Raw genomic sequence first — 23,703 nt, 5'->3', positions numbered from 1 at the left:
GCTCTTGTTCTTTGAACTCTTTGTATAATCAGCACACCTGAACTGTTACCTGTTAGCTGCTCCTAGCCTGACACTGATTAGTTTATATCTGAGGTTGGGTGGTTGACTGAAAGCCTGTGTTGGGGGTTGTTGGAATAATTCTTTCAGAATTTCATCCTCTCTTATGATGGGTTGTAAATCTTTGATTATCTTTGTTATCCCTTCTAGTGCTCGATTGTATGTGGTTGGTTACTAGAGGTTCTTTTAATTTAAATGTAGAACTTTGGCCTTAGAATGGGTCTTTGGGAAACATGCTGAGCTTGCTATTCTAGTGCAATGTAATCTTGATGAAATGTGTAACATATTAAGTCTTCAAACATTGCGCATTCCTCCATGGAAAATTGTGAAGCAACCCCTATGCTCTTCCATGAAATGTCTTACTTCCAGAGAAACGTTTATTTGCTCTGGTATGATAATATAAAGAAGACGATGAAGACCCCAGCAGCATTGCAGACCAACAGACAAAATGAACCAGTACTTTGGGCTTGCACTGCTCCTCTGCTATGGATGGAGTCAGTCCCAAGCAGTCAACACAAGTGAGTATTAAAACATTTATATGTTATTATTTTGTTTGTAAGGCCAGAGTTTACTTGTACATTGGGCAGAATGGATTCTAAAGTCAACATTTTTTTGGATGGAGTGAATGTAAGAATTTTTGAATGGAGTAAGAATTGTTTAAAACACTTACTTTTTTTGCTACCTGTGTCGCATTCAAGAGATTTTCTTTTATTTCCGTTGTCACCAAAGCAGGTGTCCCCTTTGAAAGATTTTGGTGACTCATAATTTTTGGTGACATTGTGGAGTGTATGTTAAAATTAAAATCTAGGAAGTGATTGGGTGTGTTTGCTCTGGGATCTTCTAAGCAGGAAAGCAGTGGCAGGATGATAGTTGACACTATGGATGAGCTTAGGAGTATCCAGATACTATTCTGAACCCACCCGAGTGATCCTGTCAGGAAGCTGTCACTGCATTTGATCAATCTGAGCTGTAGTATGGTGGCCAATACCATATAGTGGTTTAACAGGACAGGTTCCACTCAAAACAGGCCTTGCCATGGTCGGCAAAGAAGTTGAGTGCACATGCTCAGCGTCATATTCAGAGGTTGTTTTTGGGAAATAGACGTATGAGTGCTGCCAGCAATGCTACAGAGGTTGAAGGGGTGGGGGGTCAGCCTGTCAGTGCTCAGACCATATGCCGCACACTGCATCAAATTGGTCTGCATGGCTCTTGTCCCAGAAGGAAACCTCTTCTAAAGATGATAGACAAGAAAGCCCACAAACAGTTTGCTGAAGACAAGCAGACTAAGGACATGGATTACTGGAACCATGTGCTGTGGTCTGATGAGACCAAGATAAACTTATTTGGTTCAGATGGTGTTAAGCGTGTGTGGGGGCAACCAGGTGAGGAGTACAAAGACAAGTGTGTCTTGCCTACAGTTAAGCATAGTGGTGGGGGTGTCATGGTCTGGGGCTGCATGAGTGCTGCCGGCACTGGAGAGCTACAATTCATTTAGGGAACCATGAATGCCAACATGTACTGTGACATACTGATGCAGAGCATAATCCCCTCCCTTCAGAGCATTATTTTAACCTAATGACCCCAAACACACCTCCAGGATGACCACTAAAGAAGCTGAGGGTAAAGGTGATGGACTGGCCAAGCATGTCTCCAGACCTAAACACTATTGAGCATCTGTGAGGCATCCTCAAACGGAAGGTGGAGGAGTGCAAGGTCTCTTACATTCACCAGCTTTGTGATGTCATCATGGACGAGTGGAAGAGCACTACAGTGGCAATCTGTAAAGCTCTGGTGAACTCCATGCCCAAGAGGGTTATGGCAGTGCTGGAAAATAATGGTAGCCACACAAAATATTGACACTTTGGGCCCAATTTGGACATTTTCACTTAGGGGTGTACTAACTTTTGCTGACAGTGCAGACATACACACAGGCAGATTGTCTGTGTTTTATTTTAAACCACCAAATGTCTCCCGTGTATACTTTTGAACTGTATGGAAGTATGGACTACAGAATGATAAAGTAAGTAACAATTTATTCACCAATCAAGTCACTAACAATCACATCTATAAGTATGATTTATCACATAACATTTACACGTGTAAATTAAAATCACTAAATACAGCACTATTTAGGACAACAAAAGATTTAGGCTTAGGAACTTTTTAATTTAATTAATTTTCATTAAAACGGTATCAACCCCACTTGCTCAAAGTACAAACAATTTGGGCTAAACTAGCAGACAATAAGATCTGACCTTCTGCCGCAGAATGAAAGGGGTTGAATCCATACTACTAGCTACACTAATACAGCTTCACGTAATTACAAAATTCTTAAGTGGAGGTGATACCAATTAATACAATATAATACCACCAATCTATCATAGAAAACTAAGACGCCGTTCGCGGGGGGCCCCCCCCCGGGCTGGCATTTGCCGGCCCTGGGGGGCCTACTGGGATGGGCCAAGAGGTGGGTGGTCCCTGCGGCCTACTCTTTTCTGTTCTAGCTGTTTTATTCTGATGTAGTAATGCATGACGTGTAATGCACTCTTTGAAAATAAATAAATATGTTATTTGAAAAAAAAGAAAACTAAGACGCCACATTTAATGGGATTCAGAAGTGATGAAACAATCACCGTATGGAGATAAAATTGTATTTTACCAATCCAACGATTGTGTTCTTAGATTATGAAAGCACCCAAGGATTCGTAAGGCCGGTATAATGACTTGTAGGGGATGGTTATTGAGCTTTGAGGATATAAATTGATCAAGCGTCTTAGGTCGAGATACTGTGAGCTATGAGAGGGTGATGATGATGACCTGTGAAGTGTGATGATGTTAAAGTTGCAAGGGCGAGAGAGATGACTTTCCTCCCCAAACTCTTCCTTTTTATTTCTGAATTTCCCTTAACCCAGGACTAGTCTTATTGGAAGGTACTTCTATAGATCAAATGTCTGTTTGTTGACTGTTCTTGCCCACTAGATGATGCTCTAAGACTAGGAATTTCTATATTAGATCTTCTGGAAATAAAATATTTAATTCATTATTCAATTAAATCTTATATAGGATATAATTTATCCTGCGTTAAATTTAAATATGGTATCCTTATAAAAGGTTGTTAGTCCCCAATGTGTGTAATATTATTTGTGATAGTAATCTTTATTGTACTATCATTTTAATCCTCTGATAAATATTAGCCCTTGTAAACACGGTCGGAGAATCCGTCGGAATGTGTCCTATCGGACCGTGTTGTCGGATAATCCGACTGTGTGTGGTATGCATCGGACTGATTCCGTCGGACCCAATTTTCCAACTTGTTGGAAATATATTCTGACCAACTGGTTTGATCGGACATACTCCGATCATGTGTAAAGAATTTTGATCGGACCAAGTGCCACACATGCTCAGATCAAATTCCTACATCAAAGCTATTGGCTACTAGCGTGAACGTAGTCCCATCGTAACGAAATTACGTCATCATGTTCTGAAAGATCGGATTTTTCGACAACTTTGTCCGACCGTGTGTATGCAAAAGTTTCGGACAAGGTCCGACGGATAAAATCCGACGGATTTGGTTGTCGAAATCTCCGACCGTATGTACAGGGGCTTAAAGATGTGTGATTTATCCAGAGATCAATTTTTATAGATTATTTATCAGTCATTTAAGGATATCTGTATAATATCACGTATCATTTATCATCTTACTTTCCATAATATATATTATACAAACATAGCAATTTCCTATTTTCAAGTATTACAATAATACATATGTATGGTGATATAATTCTTGTCATCATTGAGTCTTTTTAGATAGTATGATGCTCTGTATATACATAATTTGACAAATGTTTGAACACTAGTTTTTGTGTGTATATATATATATATATATATATAATGCATAGTATAGTATCTCACAAAAGTGAGTACACCCTCACATTTTTGTAAATATTTTATTCTATCTTTTCATGAGACAACACTGAAGAAATGACACTTTGCTACAAAGTAAAGTAGTGAGTGTACAGCTTGTATAACAGTGTAAATTTTCTGTCCCCTCAAAATAACTCAACACACAGCCATTAATGTCTAAACCGCTGGCAACAAAAGTGAGTACGCCTCTAAGTGAAAATGTCCAAATTGGGCCCAAAGTGTCTATATTTTGTGTTATTTTCCAGCACTGCCTTAACCCTCTTGGGCATGGAGTTCACCAGAGCTTCACAGGTTGCCACTGGAGTCCTCATCCCCTCCTCCATGACAACATCACGGAGCTGGTGGATGTTAGAGACCTTGTGCTCCGCCACCTTCCATTTGAGGATGCCCCACTGATGCTCAATAGGATTTAGGTCTGAAGATATGCTTGGCCAGTCCATCCCTTTTACTCTCAGCTTCTTTAGCAAGGCAGTGGTCGTGTTTGGGGTCATTATCATGTCGGAATACTGCCCTGCAGTCCAGTCTCTGAAGGGAGGGGGATCATGCTCTCCTTCAGTATGTCACAGTACATGTTGGCATTCATGGTTCCCTCAATGAGCTGTAGCTCCTCAGTGCTGGCAGCACTCATGCAGCCCCAGAACATGATACTCCCACCACCATGCTTGACTGTAGGCAAGACACATTTGTCTTTGTACTCCTTACCTGGTTGCTGCCACACATGCTTGACACCATCTGAACCAAATAAGTTTATGTTGGTCTCATCAGACTACAGGATATGGTTTCAGTAATCTATGTCCTTAGTCTGCTTATCTTCAGCAAACTGTTTGCAGGCTTTCTTGTGCATCATCTTTAGAAGAGGCTTCCTTCTGAGATGACAGCCATGCAGACCAATTTGATGCAGTGTGCGGGGTATGGTCTGAGCACTGACAGGCTGACCCCCCCCCCCCAACCCCCTTCAACCTCTGCAGCAAACCATGTAGCACTAATACATTTATTTCCCAAAGATAACCTCTGGATATAAAGCTGAGCATGTGCACTCACTTTCTTTCAGATCCTCAGAGAGTTTTTTGCCATGAGGTGCCATGTTGAACTTCCAGTGACCAGTATGAGAGAGTGAGAGTGATAACATCAAATTTAACACACCTGCTCCCCGTTCACACCTGAGACCTTGTAACACTAACGATTCATATGACATCGGGAAGGGGAAAAGGCCAAACAGCATGTAAATACTGCAAAACAGATGTTTTAAACGTGGGTTACTATCAGTAAAGTTAAATTGTTCGGGAGAGGTTGTAAAAAACGTCCCATGTACATGAAGCCTTATGACTCTGGAAGATTTCTTAATGACTTACAGAGAAAAATTGTTTCAATTTAGAGTGGGTTTCTCTTATTCAGGCTTGTCTGAGTACAAATATGACCCATTGTCTATTGATGGGAAAATATCTTTAATTGCCATAGAGCTGTTCCTTTCACAGCAAACTTTCAGTGTCTTTTTGGTTTTAAAATTTGCACACCTGTTGTGGTGGGTTTATCTGGATGTTATTTTGCATATCCCATTAAGAATTCATATTATTGATAATCTAATATCAAAAAAACCTTGACAGTCATGTGGGCTTCTAGTTTAAGTTTGCTGAGGGGTCCATTATAAGGTTTACAGATTTTCATCCTGTTCTGCGAAAATAGTGAGATTTATGTGCAGTTCCACCTTTAGCGACCACTCTTCCCTTAAGGCTAGTATGTTTACGAGGTCAAATACTATATTCATAGGATCTGAATGCTCCCCAGCCACCCTCAAAGAGAAAGAGATAAAATACCATGTCGGTTCAAGATGCGAAAAGGTTGAAGGCAGGCATTGTGTGCAGGAGTGACCAAGACTAGTATACAAGAAAAAGTACCGCTCCTCCAGGTGTATAAAAATAAGGATGATTGGAGTATCTTGCAGAGTGCTAGCCCCAGCTCACCTCCGTGGGAAACTTGGAAAGAAGAAAGAAATGGCTGCACATCCCGAACTTCCAATTACCTTTTATTTTGCTTCACAAAGATAACACCAAACTGTATTCACGTAGATGCGTTTCACACATACATCTTGTGCTTAATCATTACCTAATGATTAAGCACAAGATGTATGAGTGAAACGTGTCTACGTGACCACAGTTTGGTGTCTTTGGTGTTATCTTTGTGAAACAAAATAAAAGGCAATCGGAAATTCTGCATGTGCAGCCATTTCTTTGTTCTGGTCAAGACTAGTAATTGGCGCCAAGCAAGCAGTGGTCAGCTAGAAGTAGAGGCCATTGTCTAAACAAGAGTCAGAGCAGGAGGAAATCAGCAGATTTATTGACCAGGTATATGTTAGAGCTTGTGGCAATCAGTAGAGTAAACTGAGCAGTCAGGTCAGGTGGAAATCAATAGAATAATCTATATCAAGGCAAATGTCAGCCAAGGGGTCAAGCAAGAGTAGCAATCCAAGGCAAGGCAAGGCACACGTACAGGAGCCAAGAGGAGAAATGATAACACAGGCCAATGTTGGCAACACCACAGATCTATACTGTAAATGGTCTTCCCATTTCGATATAACTCCCAATTGTATTTGGACGGTACCAAGGATTGACTACCTGATGGCCATATATGGTTCGCTATAAGGGCTATTTTTAAACATAATTGGGTTACAGTCAACTAAGCCTAAAGTTCCCAGCAGTCATGATTCTTCCACACTACAAAAGGCCAGATGGTTAATATAAGATTGTTTCCATTATTCCTCTTTTCACTCCTCCTTGATAGAATTTTGTATCCATTATGTTTAAAGTGAATGACTTCTGTGTATTATTTACCTGTGCTAGATAACTCTGTTATACTTTTTTCCACAGTGATCTCTGCTGTAGGTGGAACTGCAAATGGTCAGCCCTGTGTCTTCCCATTTAAGTATAAATGGAAGTGGTATTTGGACTGTATTGGTGAAGACAGCTCTGAAGGGCGGCTCTGGTGCGCTACAACAGCGGATTATGATGAGGACAAAAAGTGGGGATACTGTACATATAACTGTAAGTTTTGTGTTTGGTCCTGCTTATGATATACTGCGGATTTAGCAAAACCCCATATTTATCTCTACATAAGCAGAACAGTTATAATGTATAGGCCTCAGAAGCTTACAGATATTATCTGGGGTTTTGTTTAAAGAAGAGGTATATGTTGGGCAGCTTTAACTCCTTTAAATATGCCAGAACATTAAACATAACATTTCACATTGTTTTCTCTATTGAGACATTCAAAGGTATTCTCAATTATCCTGTCACCTCCAGTTTCTTTGTGTCACCTGACTATAGGTTAGTTATATCGTTATATCAATAAGTAAGCATCCCAGAATCTATGTAGATGATCATTCTCCCAGGCCCTGGTCTCTTTCTGGTAGGAGAATAAAGGCAGAAGATCTGTAGGGATGCCAGGGATGTTCTTCACACAACACCAAACATGCAAACTGTCTGCCTCTTCTCCTCCTTCCCAAAGGATATCCTTTTGTTTAGTGGTATGGCCTTTAGCCAATGCTGTTTATACACAACTTTCTGGATTGCAGTTCTTATTTTAAAACAAAATGCAAATTTCTTTGAATCATTTCCAGTTATCAAAAAACAAAACAGTTACTTTTTTCATTTTGCAACTAAGATGTAGCTAAGAGGATGTGGTCATTTGGGCATAGCTCCCACATGATCCTCATTTGAAGTAATTATCCCAATTTTCAAACCAAATCCATCTGTTTATCTTTCCTCCTCAATAATCCCTCTTTTTGGACTGATATACAGGACCAAACTCTAATAAGAAATGCTTTTTTTTTTTAACTGTGAAAATTGTGTTATAGTACATTAAACATTCAAACATCAAACCTCTAAAGCAGGGATCTCCAAACTTTTCAGTATGAGGGCCATATCATATATTTTACAGATATTTAGGGGCCAAAAAGAAAATGACTCCTCCTTTACATCTGGGTCCCGATCACAGTTCCCCTTTACATCATAGTCCACCTTACATCATGTCTCCATCAGAACTCTCCCATTGCATTAGTGTCCCATTCAGACTTCCCCTCCCCCTCCACCCCCCGTAATGCTGGGTTTATGCCAGTGGAATTTCATTTAAAAAAAATGATGTAGGGACGTTTGTCCAATAATTATAATCATTAGTGGGGTCAAATCAACATTTGTTTAAGACCAAAGTGATACAGTGATAAGAAAATTAAAACCCAGATAGCAAGGATAATTTGCCACGAATTTGCAGCAGTGTTGAATTGTAAGTCTGTTAACTTGCTGCTCATTTTCACTGGCATCTTGCTTGCTTGCAGAGCACTTGAAGCACAAGTACTAGTTGACTTTTGTAGCAAATGTGCATGACAAGTTTCTAGTAAGAGCAAAGTTGTAGTGGTGAGCCTAGAGCAAGAGCTCTGCAAGTCTACAGCATGCAAATTCAGCTGCAGTGACCCCTGTGGTGGGATGACTTTTGCACAACATAACTGAACCAGAACTTGCAGCAGACGAGTAGAATGTTTGCAAAGAAAGTTGATCTGGAGTCATGCAATGCGGACTTGCTGCAATTGTGCAACAAACTTGTGAAGCCTGGCAAGTCTAGCAAAAGCTTAGCAAGTCATTTTCAAACTAGCAACACAAGTGCTTGCTATCTGAGAAGGAGCAGGATGGAAATGTTTTTTTAATGAACGCATTTCTAACAGTGAATGTTAAAAGCAAATAAACATTTAGCAGTGTTTTTGAACAACATTTGTCAAGCTGCTGAATGTGCTAAGAATTTTGATAAAATTTTTTATATGAATTCTTTACAAAAATTTACTATTGTGTGGCCAGCTTACAGCACATTTGTGGCAGCAGAATGAAAGCGAGGAGGCAGAGCAGGTCTGGAGAAAGCTCCATTCTCCTATGATTGCCAGGGCAAGCACACTGCTGGTTGCTAGGATGCTCTAGATCCTAGTGACCAATGACAAGAATGATGGTGGGGAAGGGGAACCTGTGCTTGAGACTGCAGAAGGGAGGAGAGACCAGAGAGACCTGAATCCTCTATCTGTACACATTGAGGACACACCAATGACCCTATCTATGGGCCAGATAAACTCTGAGGAAGTCACACGATGTAACATAATGTGTAGGTAGGAGATGGGTGATCTAATTACACACTACCAGGAAGTGATCAGAAAACACAGGGAACAGTAGTGCAGATCACTATACAAACACCATATGGGACATTAATGACACAAGTGCTATTCTGATGTGCACCGGACTATGTGCATAATAAAATGTTAGCGTCATTTTGACATTTTAATAAATGTCTTCTGATAAAAAGGAAGAAAGGTGGAAATGCCAATTTAATTTAACCCCTGAAGGGAAAGGTTTGATTTGACCTCTATAATGTGCAGGTCACACACCAAAATCTGAAAGCAAGAGTGCAAGCAGGGTGGAACCTGTAGTGTGGTTGCTGGGGAACACTGTACTATCGGATTGAACTTTAAATTTGAAGGACATTTATTTTGCAGCATGGTGGACTACACTTATATTTAAAGGGGTTCTGCACTCAGAATAAAACATTTGCCCATTCTCTTGCCTCTAGTTAATATATTTCATAATGCCACCTGTTTTTTTTTTTGCATTCACCTACCTTTTGTAATCTTTAGTAGTTTATTTTAAACCCCTGCGGCGATGGGCGGTCTCTTGCGGGGATCAGCGTCATTTCCTGCTGAAGCCCGCACTGTCTCCTGGGATCTCGTTCGTGTAATCCCAGGAGACATTGCGGCTAATGCACTCGACATCTCGCGAGATCTCGGGTGCTACAGCCGACATCTCGCGTGATTTCGGTAATTACAGGCTGTAATTACCGAAATCATGCGAGATGTCGGCTGTAGCACCCGAGATCTCGCGAGATGTCGGGTGCATTAGCCGCAATGTCTCCTGGGATTACACGAACGAGATCCCAGGAGACAGTGCGGGCTTCAGCAGGAAATGACGCTGATCCCCGCAAGAGACCGCCCATCGCCGCAGGGGTTTAAAATAAACTACTAAAGATTACAAAAGGTAGGTGAATGCAAAAAAAAAAACAGGTGGCATTATGAAATATATTAACTAGAGGCAAGAGAATGGGCAAATGTTTTATTCTGAGTGCAGAACCCCTTTAAAAGGCACAGATGTATTGGTGAAGGGAATACTATAAATCGATGGTCTATGATACAGTATATAAAAAGAGTGGCATGTTGGAAGTGGATTATATGTCTTAGCACATAAATACTGGATAGGTGATATTGATTTACTGAGTTAGTAGAAATAAATAAATAGCACTGCACTGGCTCAAAGTACATTTCATGAATGTGGGAAACACATTATAGTGTTGGCTACCTGCTGACATAGATTAGGGTAAGTGCTGTGATTCACATATAATTTTTTCACATTATAGTCTTTTGAAGCGTATGGGTCCTTTCACACGGGGCGGATCAGTGCTGATCCGCCCCGTGGATATCCGCTTGCTCAGCGTGGATCGCCGGAGCTATCTCCGCTGAGCAGGAAGATGACAGGTCCGTCTCTGCACACTGCGCAGGGACAGACCTGTCAAAGCGCCGCTCTCACCTATGGGAGATCGGGTGACGATGGACCACAGTGTCCGTCGTCGCCCGATCCGATGCCGAATGGAAAAATGGAATTACGTACCGGTAATGTCCTTTTCCAGGAGTCTTTCAGGACAGCCACCTTTGAGAGACACTGGCTCCTCCCCTCTTAGGAAACACCGCCTTCATTTTCATGATTTAAGCCTCCTCCTCCCTTCGTTCCTCAGTTCTTCCAGAGTACCTCCGGCCAACTGGGGAGACACAAGAACACGTCAAATAAACAAACCTTTAAGTCTTACCTGACGGCCTCATGTAATGAGTTCCCGATGATCTGCAAAAAACTTGGGTGGGAACCGGTGCTGTCCTGAAAGACTCCTGGAAAAGGACATTACCGGTACGTAATTCCATTTTTCCCCAATGGTCTTTCAGGACAGCCACCTTTGAGAGGATAAGCGAGTACCCTGTCTTAGGGTGGGACCTACTGCTTGCAGCACCTTGTGACCAAAGGGCTTGGTCTTTGGCTGAGAGAAGATCCAATCTATAGCGCTTCACGAACGTAGAAAACTTGAACCACGTTGCGGCTCTACAGATCTGTTCAGGAGACACACCAGCCCACATTGTCTGCGGAGTTGCCGCTGTCCTGGCTGAGTGTGCTTTAATTCTAACTGGAGGCTTTAATACCCCAACCGCGCAAGTCTGCCCAATGGCTGACCTTAATCATCTGGTTAGCGTACGTCTAAAGGCTTTGGAACCCTTCCTAGCCCCTGGAAGTAACACTAAAGGTAAATCAGACTTCCTGAACTGGCTTTGTGTAACCAAAATAATGAAGGACACGTCCAAGAAGATGTGTTCCTGTTTGCTTACTGGTTTTGAACGAAAAATAGGCAGCATAATCTCTCGGACTCCCTGATGATTAGAGACTACCATTAGGTAAAAAGGCCAGAATGATCTTAAAAACTGAATGGTCTGGAAAGGGAGTGCCTTAACAGAAAGGGTTTCGAGTTTACTCACTTTCCTTGCCGCAGTGATCGCCACAAAAAACAGTTTTGAGAGTGATCAACCATAACCAGCCAGATTCCAATTGCTGAAAAAGGTTCCTTTGTGGGAACCTGTAAAACTAATGAGTGACCCCGACTGGGAAGGGGGCGACCAAAGGCTTGGTCTTTGCCTACTTAAGGCTCTAAGAACCTTACTATACCAAGGTCTGATGTTAGATGCCCTTCCAGGAATACGCTAAAAGCGAAAACCTGACTCTTCAATGTTTATGGGGCTAAACCTTTATCTGCCCCTGACTGCAGGAACTCTAGAACGGCTACGAGGCTGTGCACATTGAAGGAGTTCTCTGAGCATCAGCTGTTGAACCGTCTCCATACCTTCAAGAAAATGGTCTGAGTTTCTATTTACCTGCAATTCAGACGAGTGGCTATTAAACAGTCTGAGACCTCTTTGCCCTTCAGCAATTCCTTCTCAGTAGCCAAGCTGCAAGAATCCACCTGGGGACCGCAGACTGGACCCTGGGAGAAAGGACACTCCTAGACCGGGAAAACCCGGGGGGGGAGGGGGGTTCTACTGACAGGCCCTTCAGAATGGAGAACCACGGCCTCCTGGGCCCAAGAGGTGTGATTAGAAAATAGGTAGTAATCTCCACCTGAAAACTTCCCTGACCCTGCAGGAATCAGAACGGGAGGGGAGAAAGCATAGCACTTAGAGAAACCCTAACTCTGTGCTTTAGTGTGTCTGCTCCCGACCTCCCATCTCCCCTGTTCATGGAACAGGAGATGGCTTCCTTTGCGTTTTCCCTTGAGAAAAAGAGAGGTCTATCCAAGGAATCCCCCAACTCTGGGTGATCCATTCGAAGAACCTCCTGCTTGAGAACCTGGTTGCTCTGAGGAAATCTAATATCAGGATTTGCTCTCCTTCAAGACAGATCACTGAAAAGACAGGATTTTAATATTCGGCCCATCTGAGGATGGCCTTCGCTAGGACCCATAAGGATCCGCTCCAGGAGTCCCCGTCCTGTCGACGCAAGCCACTGCCAAGGGATTGTTTCCATGACTCTTACATGAAGTCTCCAGAGAACTCTGAGAGGTCCTGAGAACCAGATCTACTGTTCTCAACTCCCTCCAATTTGAGGATCTCTTAGATTCCTTCCTGTACCAAACAGGAGTCTAGGTGTGTACCCCAACCTAAGCCGTTCGTATCGGTTGTAACCACCCTGGATACTGGGAAACTCCATTCTAGGTCTTATAACAAACGTGCTCCCTTTCCCAAAGGGACCTCTTTACCTGAGTTGGAACCAAAGAGTCCCAAGACCCCTGACTGTGGTCCCAAAGCTTCAAGATGAATAGTTTACAGAGGACGGTAACATGACCCCGTCCACTGAACTGCTAGGAGCGTGGCTGTCAGTAAACTCAACCTGCCTAACTGAGTTTTTGACGGTTGCCCTGGAGAAACAACAGTGCTCTGTCTATCTTCTGGATCTTCTCCAAGGAGGGAAGACCTTTTGTTCTGTTGAGCCCAGCACCTACCCCAGGAAGGTGACCCCCTGGTAAGGAATTTAAGTTGGGTTTCTCTAGGTTCAGAGGCCAACCCAGGCTCACTAACAGGTCTTTTGTTACCTGTTGATCCCAAATCGACTGCGTCAGAGAAGGTACAAACCGGAGAAGATCTTCAGGACACACGATCACCGAGACTCCCCTGAGACGCAGGAATGCCAGAACTTCTACCCTCACCTTGGTGAAGATAGGAGGAGGAAAGGGATAGCCCAAAAGGGAAGTGCTTTGAACTGAATGTGTAGCACCCCTACAGAAGTTATCACTGCTAGCCTAAGGAAACGCTGGTGGTTCTCTGCAATGGGAATATGCAGGTATGCATCCATACTATCCATGCCCTGAAACAGTTTTGGTGGAAGAGGTGCCCTCACCCAGTGACCAAAACCAACGAAAGCCATCTGTAGGTGACTAAGACACACAGACGTTTCAGGTTCAGGATGAGCCTGAACTTTTTTCCCAAAGGCTTGTGAACCACAAAAATGTGAGAATAGGAGCCCTTTCTATATATCCTGCTGGGACCTGTATTACCACTTCCTGTTCCTCTAACTCCTGAAGAGGAAAGAAGGGCACATTTTGGCAGCTCAGTGACAAGGAGTCTCAAAAGAGGAGAGTTCTGAAAACTCCAAACGGTAACCTCTTACGATGATCCCCAACACAAACTGATCGGAGGTGATCATCTCCCACTGGGGGAGGAAGGCCTCTTTTTTACTGCTCCCCATATTTCTTAAGGGGAAAGGCCTTTTTCTTATCAGCCATGCGATCTAGCACTGCTTCAAGACCTGGCCCAAACAGCAGTAAACAGTAGCAGTAACAGCAGCCTCCTGTAAAGAGGTTTCCAGAGTTTGGCTTTGGACGCCTTGTCCCCCTGCCATGCCTTGACCCCCTGCCATGTCTTCAGCCTTGAGGCCCTCCAGGCTGAGTTGGTTAGAGCCGAAGATCTTGCATACATTCGCCTGGATTGAATCGAAGCAGCGTATGCCAACACCTTAAGCAGCATGGGAAAGGAGGATAGAAAGTCTCCTCTGCCGTCATTGCTTCATGCATTAATCTGGCTAAGCCGACACTTCATATTATGAGCCACCACTGTGGCCGCTATGGCAGGCTTAGATATTTTCTTAAGAGAAAAAGCCCATGCATCCTTCAAAAGTGAGTCCATCATTTCAAACATAGGGTCTGAAAGTATTCCCATGTCCCTGAGGACAGGTCAGTATGCCTGGACGTCTGAAGAAAGGTAGTCTCTAACCTGGGAGATTCTATTCCAGACAAGAGCTTCCTCTTCCGCCCAAGAAAAAACCTTTGCTTTAATGCACCAGAAAAGAAAGGTTTTCCTTCGGGACCCCGCCATTCCTGATGGCATCGATCAAGACATCATGAACCGGGAACACCCGCTTCCCCCAGGTCCTAGTACATCTGATCGTGGGGTGACAATGCCTTCTTCCTAAAGTGGTATGAATAGCTCTCAAGAGCTTATCCACTTCATCCAGGGGGAAGTTTATATCGAGGGGTTCTTTTGGGTTCCCCACCCAAGCCCTCACCTTTATCAGATTCCCTTGGGAGTCTGAGTTGGCACTGTCAACTTCTTCCTCAACTTCCTCTCTGGAACCCTCTAGACTCTCCCTTAACCTGCAGGAGGAACATCCATCGGGTTAGGTGGAACACTCTGCTGTGCTGGTGAAAGAGTGCTCTGGAGCTGAGGCCACTGGAACCTTCACAGAAGCCGCCAGATATGCACCGTGTTTTGCTGCCTGTTTCCTGATGGCGCTCAAACAGGGACCTGAACCCTCTGAGGCCACTGGAACCTTAGGTTAAAGGTCTGACTGAGCTATCCGGTGCTTCAATACACTCTTTACCAAGTGCCTTTGAACCAGGGATTCCCCCAAAGAGGCTCTATATGAAGGACGCTCCCTCCTAGAACCAAGGGGAGACTTGCTCATGTCCTTCAGAGACCTAGAGATAAAAGAGCAGCATAAAATCCTAAAAAAAAAAGAAACACCAGCACTACTTAAGAGGACCACCGGGAGTGCCCTCCCCTAGGATCAATCTCCATCTGGATCCCAGACGCACTGCCCTTCCCCCCCGACCACCTAGGGGGAAAAAACACCAGTGGAGCTACTGGTTGTAAGGTATAGGGAAACCCTCGCCAGGGCTTTTACCTTTGAGTGGCTGGTGCCGTTACTCCTGGAGCTCCCGAAGCCACTGCTTTGGACATTCTCCTGTTGGGGAAGAGTGGTACGAACGTGCCTCCAACAGCTACCTGTGCAACTGTAGAAAGAGAGGCTGCACCAGCCGAACGCTAGGTTCCCCTCCACGTGCCGCGTCCGGAACCGGAAGACGCGGATCCAACGAAGAGGTCCGCCCCCACCGGAATTGACGTCGCCCGCCAACCGGTCCGGCTTCTGGCTCCCAGCCGACTGGATACACAGGGGGGCCTTGGACGTCCTCGTTGCAGCGCCCCACTGGACGAAACGCAGGGATGAACCTCCCCAAAAACTTCCTGCTTTCCCCAAGCGAAGATTGGAGTGCGTATATAGAAAAAGGTCAGTCAAAAGTTCAGCTTCCCCAGCCGACCGGACTGCCTGTTCCGTTAAAACACCCGCGGGTGAACGGACGGACGACCCTGTAAAACTTCCTGCTTTCCCCAAGCGAAGTTTAGGGTGTATAGACAGTACGAACGCTTCAGCTCCCCGCTGATCCGACTGTCAAGGGCCGACCGATAGACGGTCGGGTAACCGAGTGGGGCCGGGGCTCCGCTCGGATAGCTTCAGTCTCACCAACCGAATTCAGCTAAGGTTCCTTAGCGATGTCTCCCCACCGGAGGAAACACCATAACTGAGGAACGAAGGGAGGAGGAGGCTTAAATCATGAAAATGAAGGCGGTGTTTCCTAAGAGGGGAGGAGCCAGTGTCTCTCAAAGGTGGCTGTCCTGAAAGACGATTGGGGAAAAATAGCTTTTTCCTCCGTCACACTTTTTCTGATCGTAACTGCTCGGATGTCAGCGAACATGTCACCGCTGGCATTCCGACGCTCCATGGACCTCTATGGAGCATCCGTTCAGGTCCGCCTGAAAAACTGACAGGCGGACCTGAACGGATTGTTCATGTGAAAGGGGCCTAAGAAGACAATAACTCTAGAGTACTAACACTGACTGAGAGAATATGAAACAAATGGATGAGGAGAATGTAAACATGTTGCTGTGGCCCTAAATCACCACTAGATGTAAACATACTACAGAAAATGTTACAAAAAAACACATGTAAATGAGGCAGAACATAATGGGCTGGATTTACTAAAGGCAAATAAACTGTACACACAGTTGCATTCAGTAAATGTGGTGAAGCTCTGCTGATTGCCATCATCCAATCAAGTGCAATAAAAATGCTGTTTTTTTTTTTATTTTCCTTGTGCTTATTTACCCTGGGCTTCTTTACTTTACAAAGCAAAGTGTAATACTAATGGCGAAAGAGCCGCTAAGTGGATTGCTTGAAGTCTTTTCCCCATTGGTTGTCCCACAGCCATATCTATATTTTTATTTTTAGGTAGCTTGGATTGGGTTAGAGAATTTAGTGAGATATTCCAAGACTGTGTATAAATAGGAGGACACGTCCTGTAGAACTATGAGTCTGTGGCAACTTGAGGAGATTGATCTACCTCTTGTGGAAAGTCCAAGCAAAGTGCTTTCACTAGGAATTAAATAGACTGAGCTCTTCAAGACACTGAAGTTTCCCTTTTACACACATAGCTGACTCTAATGCCTTGTACACATGGTCGGAATTTCCAACGGAAAAAGTCTGATTGGATTATGTTGTCGGAAAATCCGAACATGTGTGGGCTATATCGGGCTTTTTCCGTCTGAATTTCTGATGGAAAAAGTTCGAGAGCTGGATCTAAAATTTTCAGACAACAAAATACGATCAGACTTTCTCCAATCGTGTGTCAAGAATTTCCGATGCACAAAGTGCCACGCACGGTCAGAAAAAATTTGGAGATTAAAGCTATTGGCTACTGGCCTCTACATAGTCCCATTGTACATTTTATATGTCACCTCATTCCGAACGATCTAATTTTCCGACAACTTTGTGCGACTGTGTGTATGCAAGACAAGTTTTGGCCAAAATCCGTCTGAAAAAATCTGACGGATTTTGTGGTTGGAATGTCCAACCATGTGTACAAGGCATTACACATGAAGGGTGGCCTCTCTCTCTCTCTCTCTCTCTCTCTCTCTCTCTAGTCTGTATTCACAAATGTCCTTGGAAAATTGGTTGCCTCCTTCCAATATCCACGCAACACTTTCTCCCTGTGATACCAGATTAGATCCTCAGACAACAGTACCTCAGTCATATTTCTGCAGGTTTCCAGCAAATCAGGCCTCATGGTAGCCCACCCAAAGCCTCGCCAACCCACAGGCACATGGCAGGATGGCCTAAGGGGGTAAGCGATGATCTCCTAAGGAAAAAAGACCTCACTGCTTACTGTCAGAGTATTTATACAGGCTCCCAGCAGCCATCTGAGCGATCCTCCCCAGGGATTGACTAGGGTCATATAAATATTTAGCTGCTGATTAGACATTTCCTACCCACCAATTTCTGGGCTAATCGGGGGGGAGGGGGGGCAGTCAATCCTGCAACTACTAAAACATAGAACAGACTAAAAGAATCAACACAGCCACACTGGTTACAGTGACCAAAAATTCAATTTGCCCAACAACAAACTAGCTCCACCGGATATAGTGGGCCAAACTAAATTTACCTAATCCTAGCACCTATCTAGAAGGGTACCACAGAAGCTTTACTACATTTAAATTTACTAATAAAAAAGAGTGCAGCTGTACGTGCAGAGTGCAATGTCTATTTGTCTTTAGTAAATCCACCATATTATGTTTAAAGGGAAGCATTTCTGTATATTTTCCTTTGCTAGGTAACACTTTTATACTTTTTTCCTGCAGTGATCTATACTGAAGATGGAACTGCTAATGGTGCGCCCTGTGTCTTCCCATTTATGTATAAGTCCAATTGGTATTCAGACTGTACCGCTGATGGCAGCTCTGATGGACGTCTCTGGTGCGCTACAACAGCGAATTATGCTAAGGATAAGAAGTGGGGATACTGTAAACCTAATTGTAAGTGTTGTGTTTGGTCTTGCTAATGATATGCTGTGGGCTTAGCAAAGCTCCATACTTTTCTACATTAACAAAACAGTTGTGATGTATAGACCCCATATTATCTATGGTTCTGTTTATGGGATAGGTATGTTTGCCTCTATTAGCTCCTTTAAATATACCAGAACATAAAAATGTCTGTAAACATAACTTCAAATTTTTACTTTATTAGGGATCTAATTGTGTTCTTGTGTATTTTGTGACATCAAATTTCCCTGTATCACCTGACTAAATGGTAGTCGTATTAATACGCATTTCAGAATCCCTGTAGATGGCCATGTAGCCATTAAATCTGTAGGGATTTCCTGCGCATTTTTCTTCACACAACACCAGAAATGCAAATGATCTGCCTTGTTCCAATGCAAAGTTTAGGGGTTAGGCATCAGTAATGCAGGGGTGAGTAGTATGTTACTCAGAGGTCCACAGTAAGCCTCGGTTCACACAGGGAGCAACGCGAGGCGACACGACTTGCCGCGCCGCGACCTCAGCGGCGACTTGCAAATGACTTTTGTATAGAAGTCAATGCAAGTCGCCCGAGGTCGCCCAAAAGTAGTACAGGAACCTTTTTTCTAAGTCGGAGCGACTCGAGTTGCTCCTCTTAGAACGGTTCCGTAGTACAGAACGGGGGCGACTTGTCAGATCGCAGCACGGCAAGTCGTGTCGCCTCGTGTCGCCCCCTGTGTGAACCGAGCCTAAGTCATGCAGAGCACAGTGGTCAAGAGTGAAGAGTTTTGCACTAAACCTTTGCTATAGTGTTTCTTTTTCATACGCCAGTTTGGCCACTGAGCCCCACCCTTACATGGAGTGAGTGGATGAGTATCTGGTGGTACTATTTCTACCTAATTCTTTGGTTTCCATTTCTCTCTTTCTTTTTTTCTTTTTTTTCTTTTTTTTCACTTTGTCAAGAGTGAGTAGAGCTGAGTCCAGAGGTCAGAAATAGGTAATACAAAGTTCAGTAACACGGAGCTCCTAACTGATCACCATATTTAATCCAAATTTATCGGTCCATATTTCCTACTTAACCTCCCTGGCGGTATTCCCGAGTCTGGCTCGGGTGGAATTTCAGTACCACTAGCGGTAACTCCGAGCCAGACTCGGGATCACATTGCAGGACACAGGGAGAGTTACTTACCTGACCTTGGTTACTTCCCTTGGATCCTGCGATGTCCTCCCCGCTGTGTATGTGCAAGCCGTACTCTGCTCGATTCAGAGTGCCCGAGTGCCGCTGAGCTCCGTTCCCTGCAATGTTACGACGCACGGGAGTGGAGATCGGTGCCAAATTCAAAAAAGTAAAAACACAAAACACATACAGTATACTGTAATCTGTAAGATTACAGTACTGTATAATAAAAACAATACACATCCCCTTTGTACTTAATGGTCTGTCCAGTGCCCTGAATGCAGTTTTATATTATAAATACTGTTTTTTTTTCTGCCTGGAATTTGGAGATTGTCCATAGCAACCAAAAAGTGTCCCTTTATGTCAAAAGTGATTTTAGACCAGCTAGAAAATAGTTATAATAAATTAGAATCACTTGCAGGATTGAGCGATAGCGATTATTGGGGAAATTCGTCATCAAACACTAAATCTAATGACAGCGACAATTCTGCAAATGGGCAAATTTCAGTGTTTTTGGATTTGATTACATTATTGAATAATTTTTATTATTTGTTATAATTATTTACAGTTATTTATTATATTATAAACTTTATCATACCCGGGATGTTTACTAGACTCTAGACATGTGTATTTCGTTTCGTTCTGAATCAAAATTCGGATGAATTTTCATTATTCGGACATTTGGATGCATCCAAATTACCGAATTACAATGCTAACGAATTCAAACGAAATTCTAATCAAATTTGAAAAATGACATTTTGCGACCCGACTTTGGGGCCATGTATCTCAGGGCTACTTATAGCTACAGAGTAGAAATAGCACTAAAACATATCCAAATTTGGGGTTTCTAGCACCAAGTGACCCCGAGTTACGGGGCCCCAAAGTCGGGTCACAAAATGTCATTCTCTGATGCAGAAAAGTGCTTGATATTTTGCGACCCGACTTTGGGGCCCCATAACTCAAGGTCACTTGGAGCTAGAAACCCCAAATTTGGATATGTTGTAGTGCTATTTCTACTCTGTTTGCATACCAAACAGAGTTCCTAGCTATAAGTGGCCCTGAGATACGTGGCCCCAAAGTTGGGTTGCAAAATGTAATTCTCTTCTGCAGAAAAGTAATATAAATGAAATAAGATGTGTGTGTGTGTGTTTTTTGCACTGTACACTGCAAGTATGAGAAGTTGATATGACAGTTGAAGTAACCATCTTCCAAAATTTCTAATTCAAATAGAAAAGATTAGAAAAAATATATAATTTAATAGAATAAAATAGAAAGACTATACAACCATCTTCTAAAATTCAAATTTCAAATAGAATAAATTTGAATTTCAAATAGTATGAATTAGAATTTTTTAATGAATTAATTTTAAATTTGGATAGAAAAGATTATAATAAAATAGAAAATAGACTACAAAAATGATAGAACAGAACAGAATAGAATATATTATATTTTATTCTGTTCTGTTCCATTGTTTTTCTAGTCTATTCTTTTATATTCTATTAAAATAGAAATCATTATATACTAAATTCGAATTTCAGAAGATATATATATATATAATTTCCGACATTTGAATTTCGAATTTAAATAGAAAAGAAATAGAGAATAGACTAGAACAATAGAACACAATAGAATATAGATACTATCTATTTCATTTTTAATTTTTTTGCAGATTACCATTTGTGTTAATAAGATCTCTTGCAGACTATTAGCATCTATTTAATTTTTTTCATACTATTCGAAATTCAAATTTATTCTATTCAAATTTGATTTTCAGAAGATGGTTGTATATTCTTTCTATTTTATTCTATTAAATTATTTTTTTTTCTATTCTAATCTTTTCGATTTGAATTAGAAATTTTGGAAGATGGTTAGTTACTTATATATATATATCTGTCACATCAACTTTTCATACATGCAGTGTACCAGTGCAAAAAACACACACACACATCTTATTTCATGTATATTTATGGTATCAATGAAGTTGTCAGCATGCCTGATTGAAGAAGTCACAGATGTCGATCGCAAGGCAAGTGCATATGCTGTATGTCATTGTCCACTTGCCAAAAATTGTGTATTGTATTTCTCCACTTGCCACGTCACCTGCCACAAGTTGTGTATTGTCCACTTGCCACGACACCTGCCACGTGACCGGCCACGAGTGCCACATGGCCTGACACGAGTGCAATGTGACCAAGTTGTGGATTGTCCACTTGCCACGTCACCTGCCACCAAGCGACCCCAGATATGGGCAATAGGAAAGTACTTTTCTGCAGCAGAGAATTACATTTTGCGACCCGAATTTTGGGCCACGTATGCACACACAATAGAACTAGCACTATAACATATCCAAATTTGGGGTTTCTAGCACCAAGTGACCCCGAGATACATGGCCCTAAAATCGGGTCGCAAAATATTTTCGAATTCGGTTGAAATAGTTTTGAATTCGGTTGAAATAATTTCGAATCATGTTGAAATTATTTTGAATTCAGTAGAAATATTTTCGAATTTGGTTGAAATATTTTCGAATGTGACCAATTTTTCAAATTCGGTAGAAAACTAAACGAAATACGAAAACGAATTTAACAAATTTAATATAACTAAACGAAATTAATTAACGAATTAAAACGAAACGAAACTAAACAAATTTTTTCCTTTTGCACATGTCTACTAGACTCTGGTTTGAACAGATTTACGAGAGTCATTCCTAAGAATTGCAGGCCTACAATATAAAACGCCAAATTTCCATGCAAAATAATTGTACTGCTTTCAGCACCTAAAATCAGAAAGAAACATACCGCCAGGGAGGTTAAAGAACATGTATACCCTCCTGTATACTTTGTACCAATAGGTAAGCCTACAATAAGGCTTACCTTTAGGTACTGTAAATATCTCCTAAACATGCAGCGTTTATGAGATACGAGGAGCCGCCCGTGGCGTTTCTTCAGGAGCGTGTGTCGGTACAGGCTTCTCCCGCATGCATGGGAGTGAGGTCACATGGCTCCAGCCACTCACACAGCCAGAGCCCCTGAAGGAAGATAGGTGAAGATAAATGCAGCCTCCAGCAGGGACAGTGCGGACATAGTGCATACTAGCACATTGTGCCTTTACTTCGCAGGTAAGAAGAAAGGAAGAAAAACCCATCATGGTTTAATTCCTCTTTAATTTTCCCTCTTTTTGGCCTAATGCATGACCCTCTATAAAAATAGATTATTTATCTAATAAAAGTGCTATAGTACACTAAACATTTAATCAAATCTTTAAAGTATTGTATTTGTTATTTTTTAAAGGCCAGTGTAAAGAAGCAGTACAAAAAAAATAATTTATATACCGTCATTTTCCTTTCCTGGATCCTCCCCATGTCAGCCTACTATGGGTCAGCTCCACCTTTTTCCTAGCCCATAAAGGGCGGCTTTCTGCCCACTCCAGTGTTCAAAAAATACCCGCCTAGCGTCAAACTGGGTGGGAATCCTCCGGCTGACATGGGGAGGATCCAGGAAAGGAAAATTACGGTAAGTATGGGCAACAATTTTCCTTATTCCTGGAGCTCCCCATGTCAGCCTACTATGGGATGTAGCAAGCAATATTAAAAAGGGAGGAAAGACAAAAAATAAGCCAAACTCTCAATGCAATGCTACTCAAATTTTTAGCCGCCGTAATAACCATAGAGCCAAATGTCTCCTCAGGCGGGCAAGCCAATTAAGCCTGCAATGCCTAATAAAAGATGTTCAGCGCGTTCCAGCTTGCTGCTCTGCAAACTACCTCAGGGGCGACCTTTGCGTATGCTGCCCAGGATGCTGCCATACCCATCGAATGTGCTTTGATCTCTGAAAGAGGAGGAAGGCACAGCGTTTTGTATGCAATATCTATGGACTACTATTGCTGTGATCCTTCAGCAGGATTTTGAGAGCCAATGGAAGCAGCAGGAACACATAAACCAAGGGGAAGTTCCAAGACCTGGACAGAGCACCCTGACCCAACGCCTGTGGATGCCAGGTCCAGGAGAAGAAGCAAGGCAGTTGACCATTCTCCTCCACTGCCATAAGATCTATCGATTCAGACCCCATTCGTTGTGATCCTCAAAGCCTCGACTCAAGTGATCTGCTAAAACATTCCCAGGCCCTGGGAGATGAGATGCTGTAACAGAGCCGAGATTCTTCTCTGCGCATAAGAAGATTGACATGTCACCTGAAGGAGAGGGCGACTTCTTGTGCCCCCTTGAGACACATAAGCCACCGTAGTTGTTGCCCAAAAATCTTGACAGCTCGACCTTGCAACATAGGTTGGAATGCTAAGAGAGCATGTCTGACAGTAT

At 42.7% G+C, this 23,703-nt stretch overlaps 1 protein-coding gene across 2 annotated transcripts in view; it reads left to right on the top strand.

Moving 5' to 3' along the window:
* Positions 1-392: 392 nt before the first annotated feature.
* The window catches only part of LOC143927603 (epididymal sperm-binding protein 1-like), a 75,202-nt gene continuing 51,891 nt past the window's right edge, over positions 393-23,703 (top strand). Inside the window, exons 1-3 of one of the 2 annotated variants that reach the window (XM_077451761.1) lie at positions 398-575; positions 6,846-7,019; positions 18,059-18,232. In XM_077451761.1, coding sequence (XP_077307887.1) covers positions 506-575; positions 6,846-7,019; positions 18,059-18,232 — 418 coding nt within the window. In that variant the 5' untranslated portion in view covers positions 398-505. Of the gene's footprint in view, positions 576-6,845; positions 7,020-18,058; positions 18,233-23,703 lie in introns of both variants that reach the window. The other variant, XM_077451762.1, reaches the window with a different exon arrangement.

This window comes from Lithobates pipiens, unplaced genomic scaffold, assembly GCF_037356315.1.
Source record: "Lithobates pipiens isolate NorthernLeopardFrog02 unplaced genomic scaffold, aLitPip1_a1.2 Scaffold_23, whole genome shotgun sequence".
NCBI lineage: Eukaryota > Metazoa > Chordata > Amphibia > Anura > Ranidae > Lithobates > Lithobates pipiens.
The sequence above is the reverse complement of the archived record's forward strand: the minus strand, read 5'-3'. Positions and strand labels throughout refer to the sequence as shown.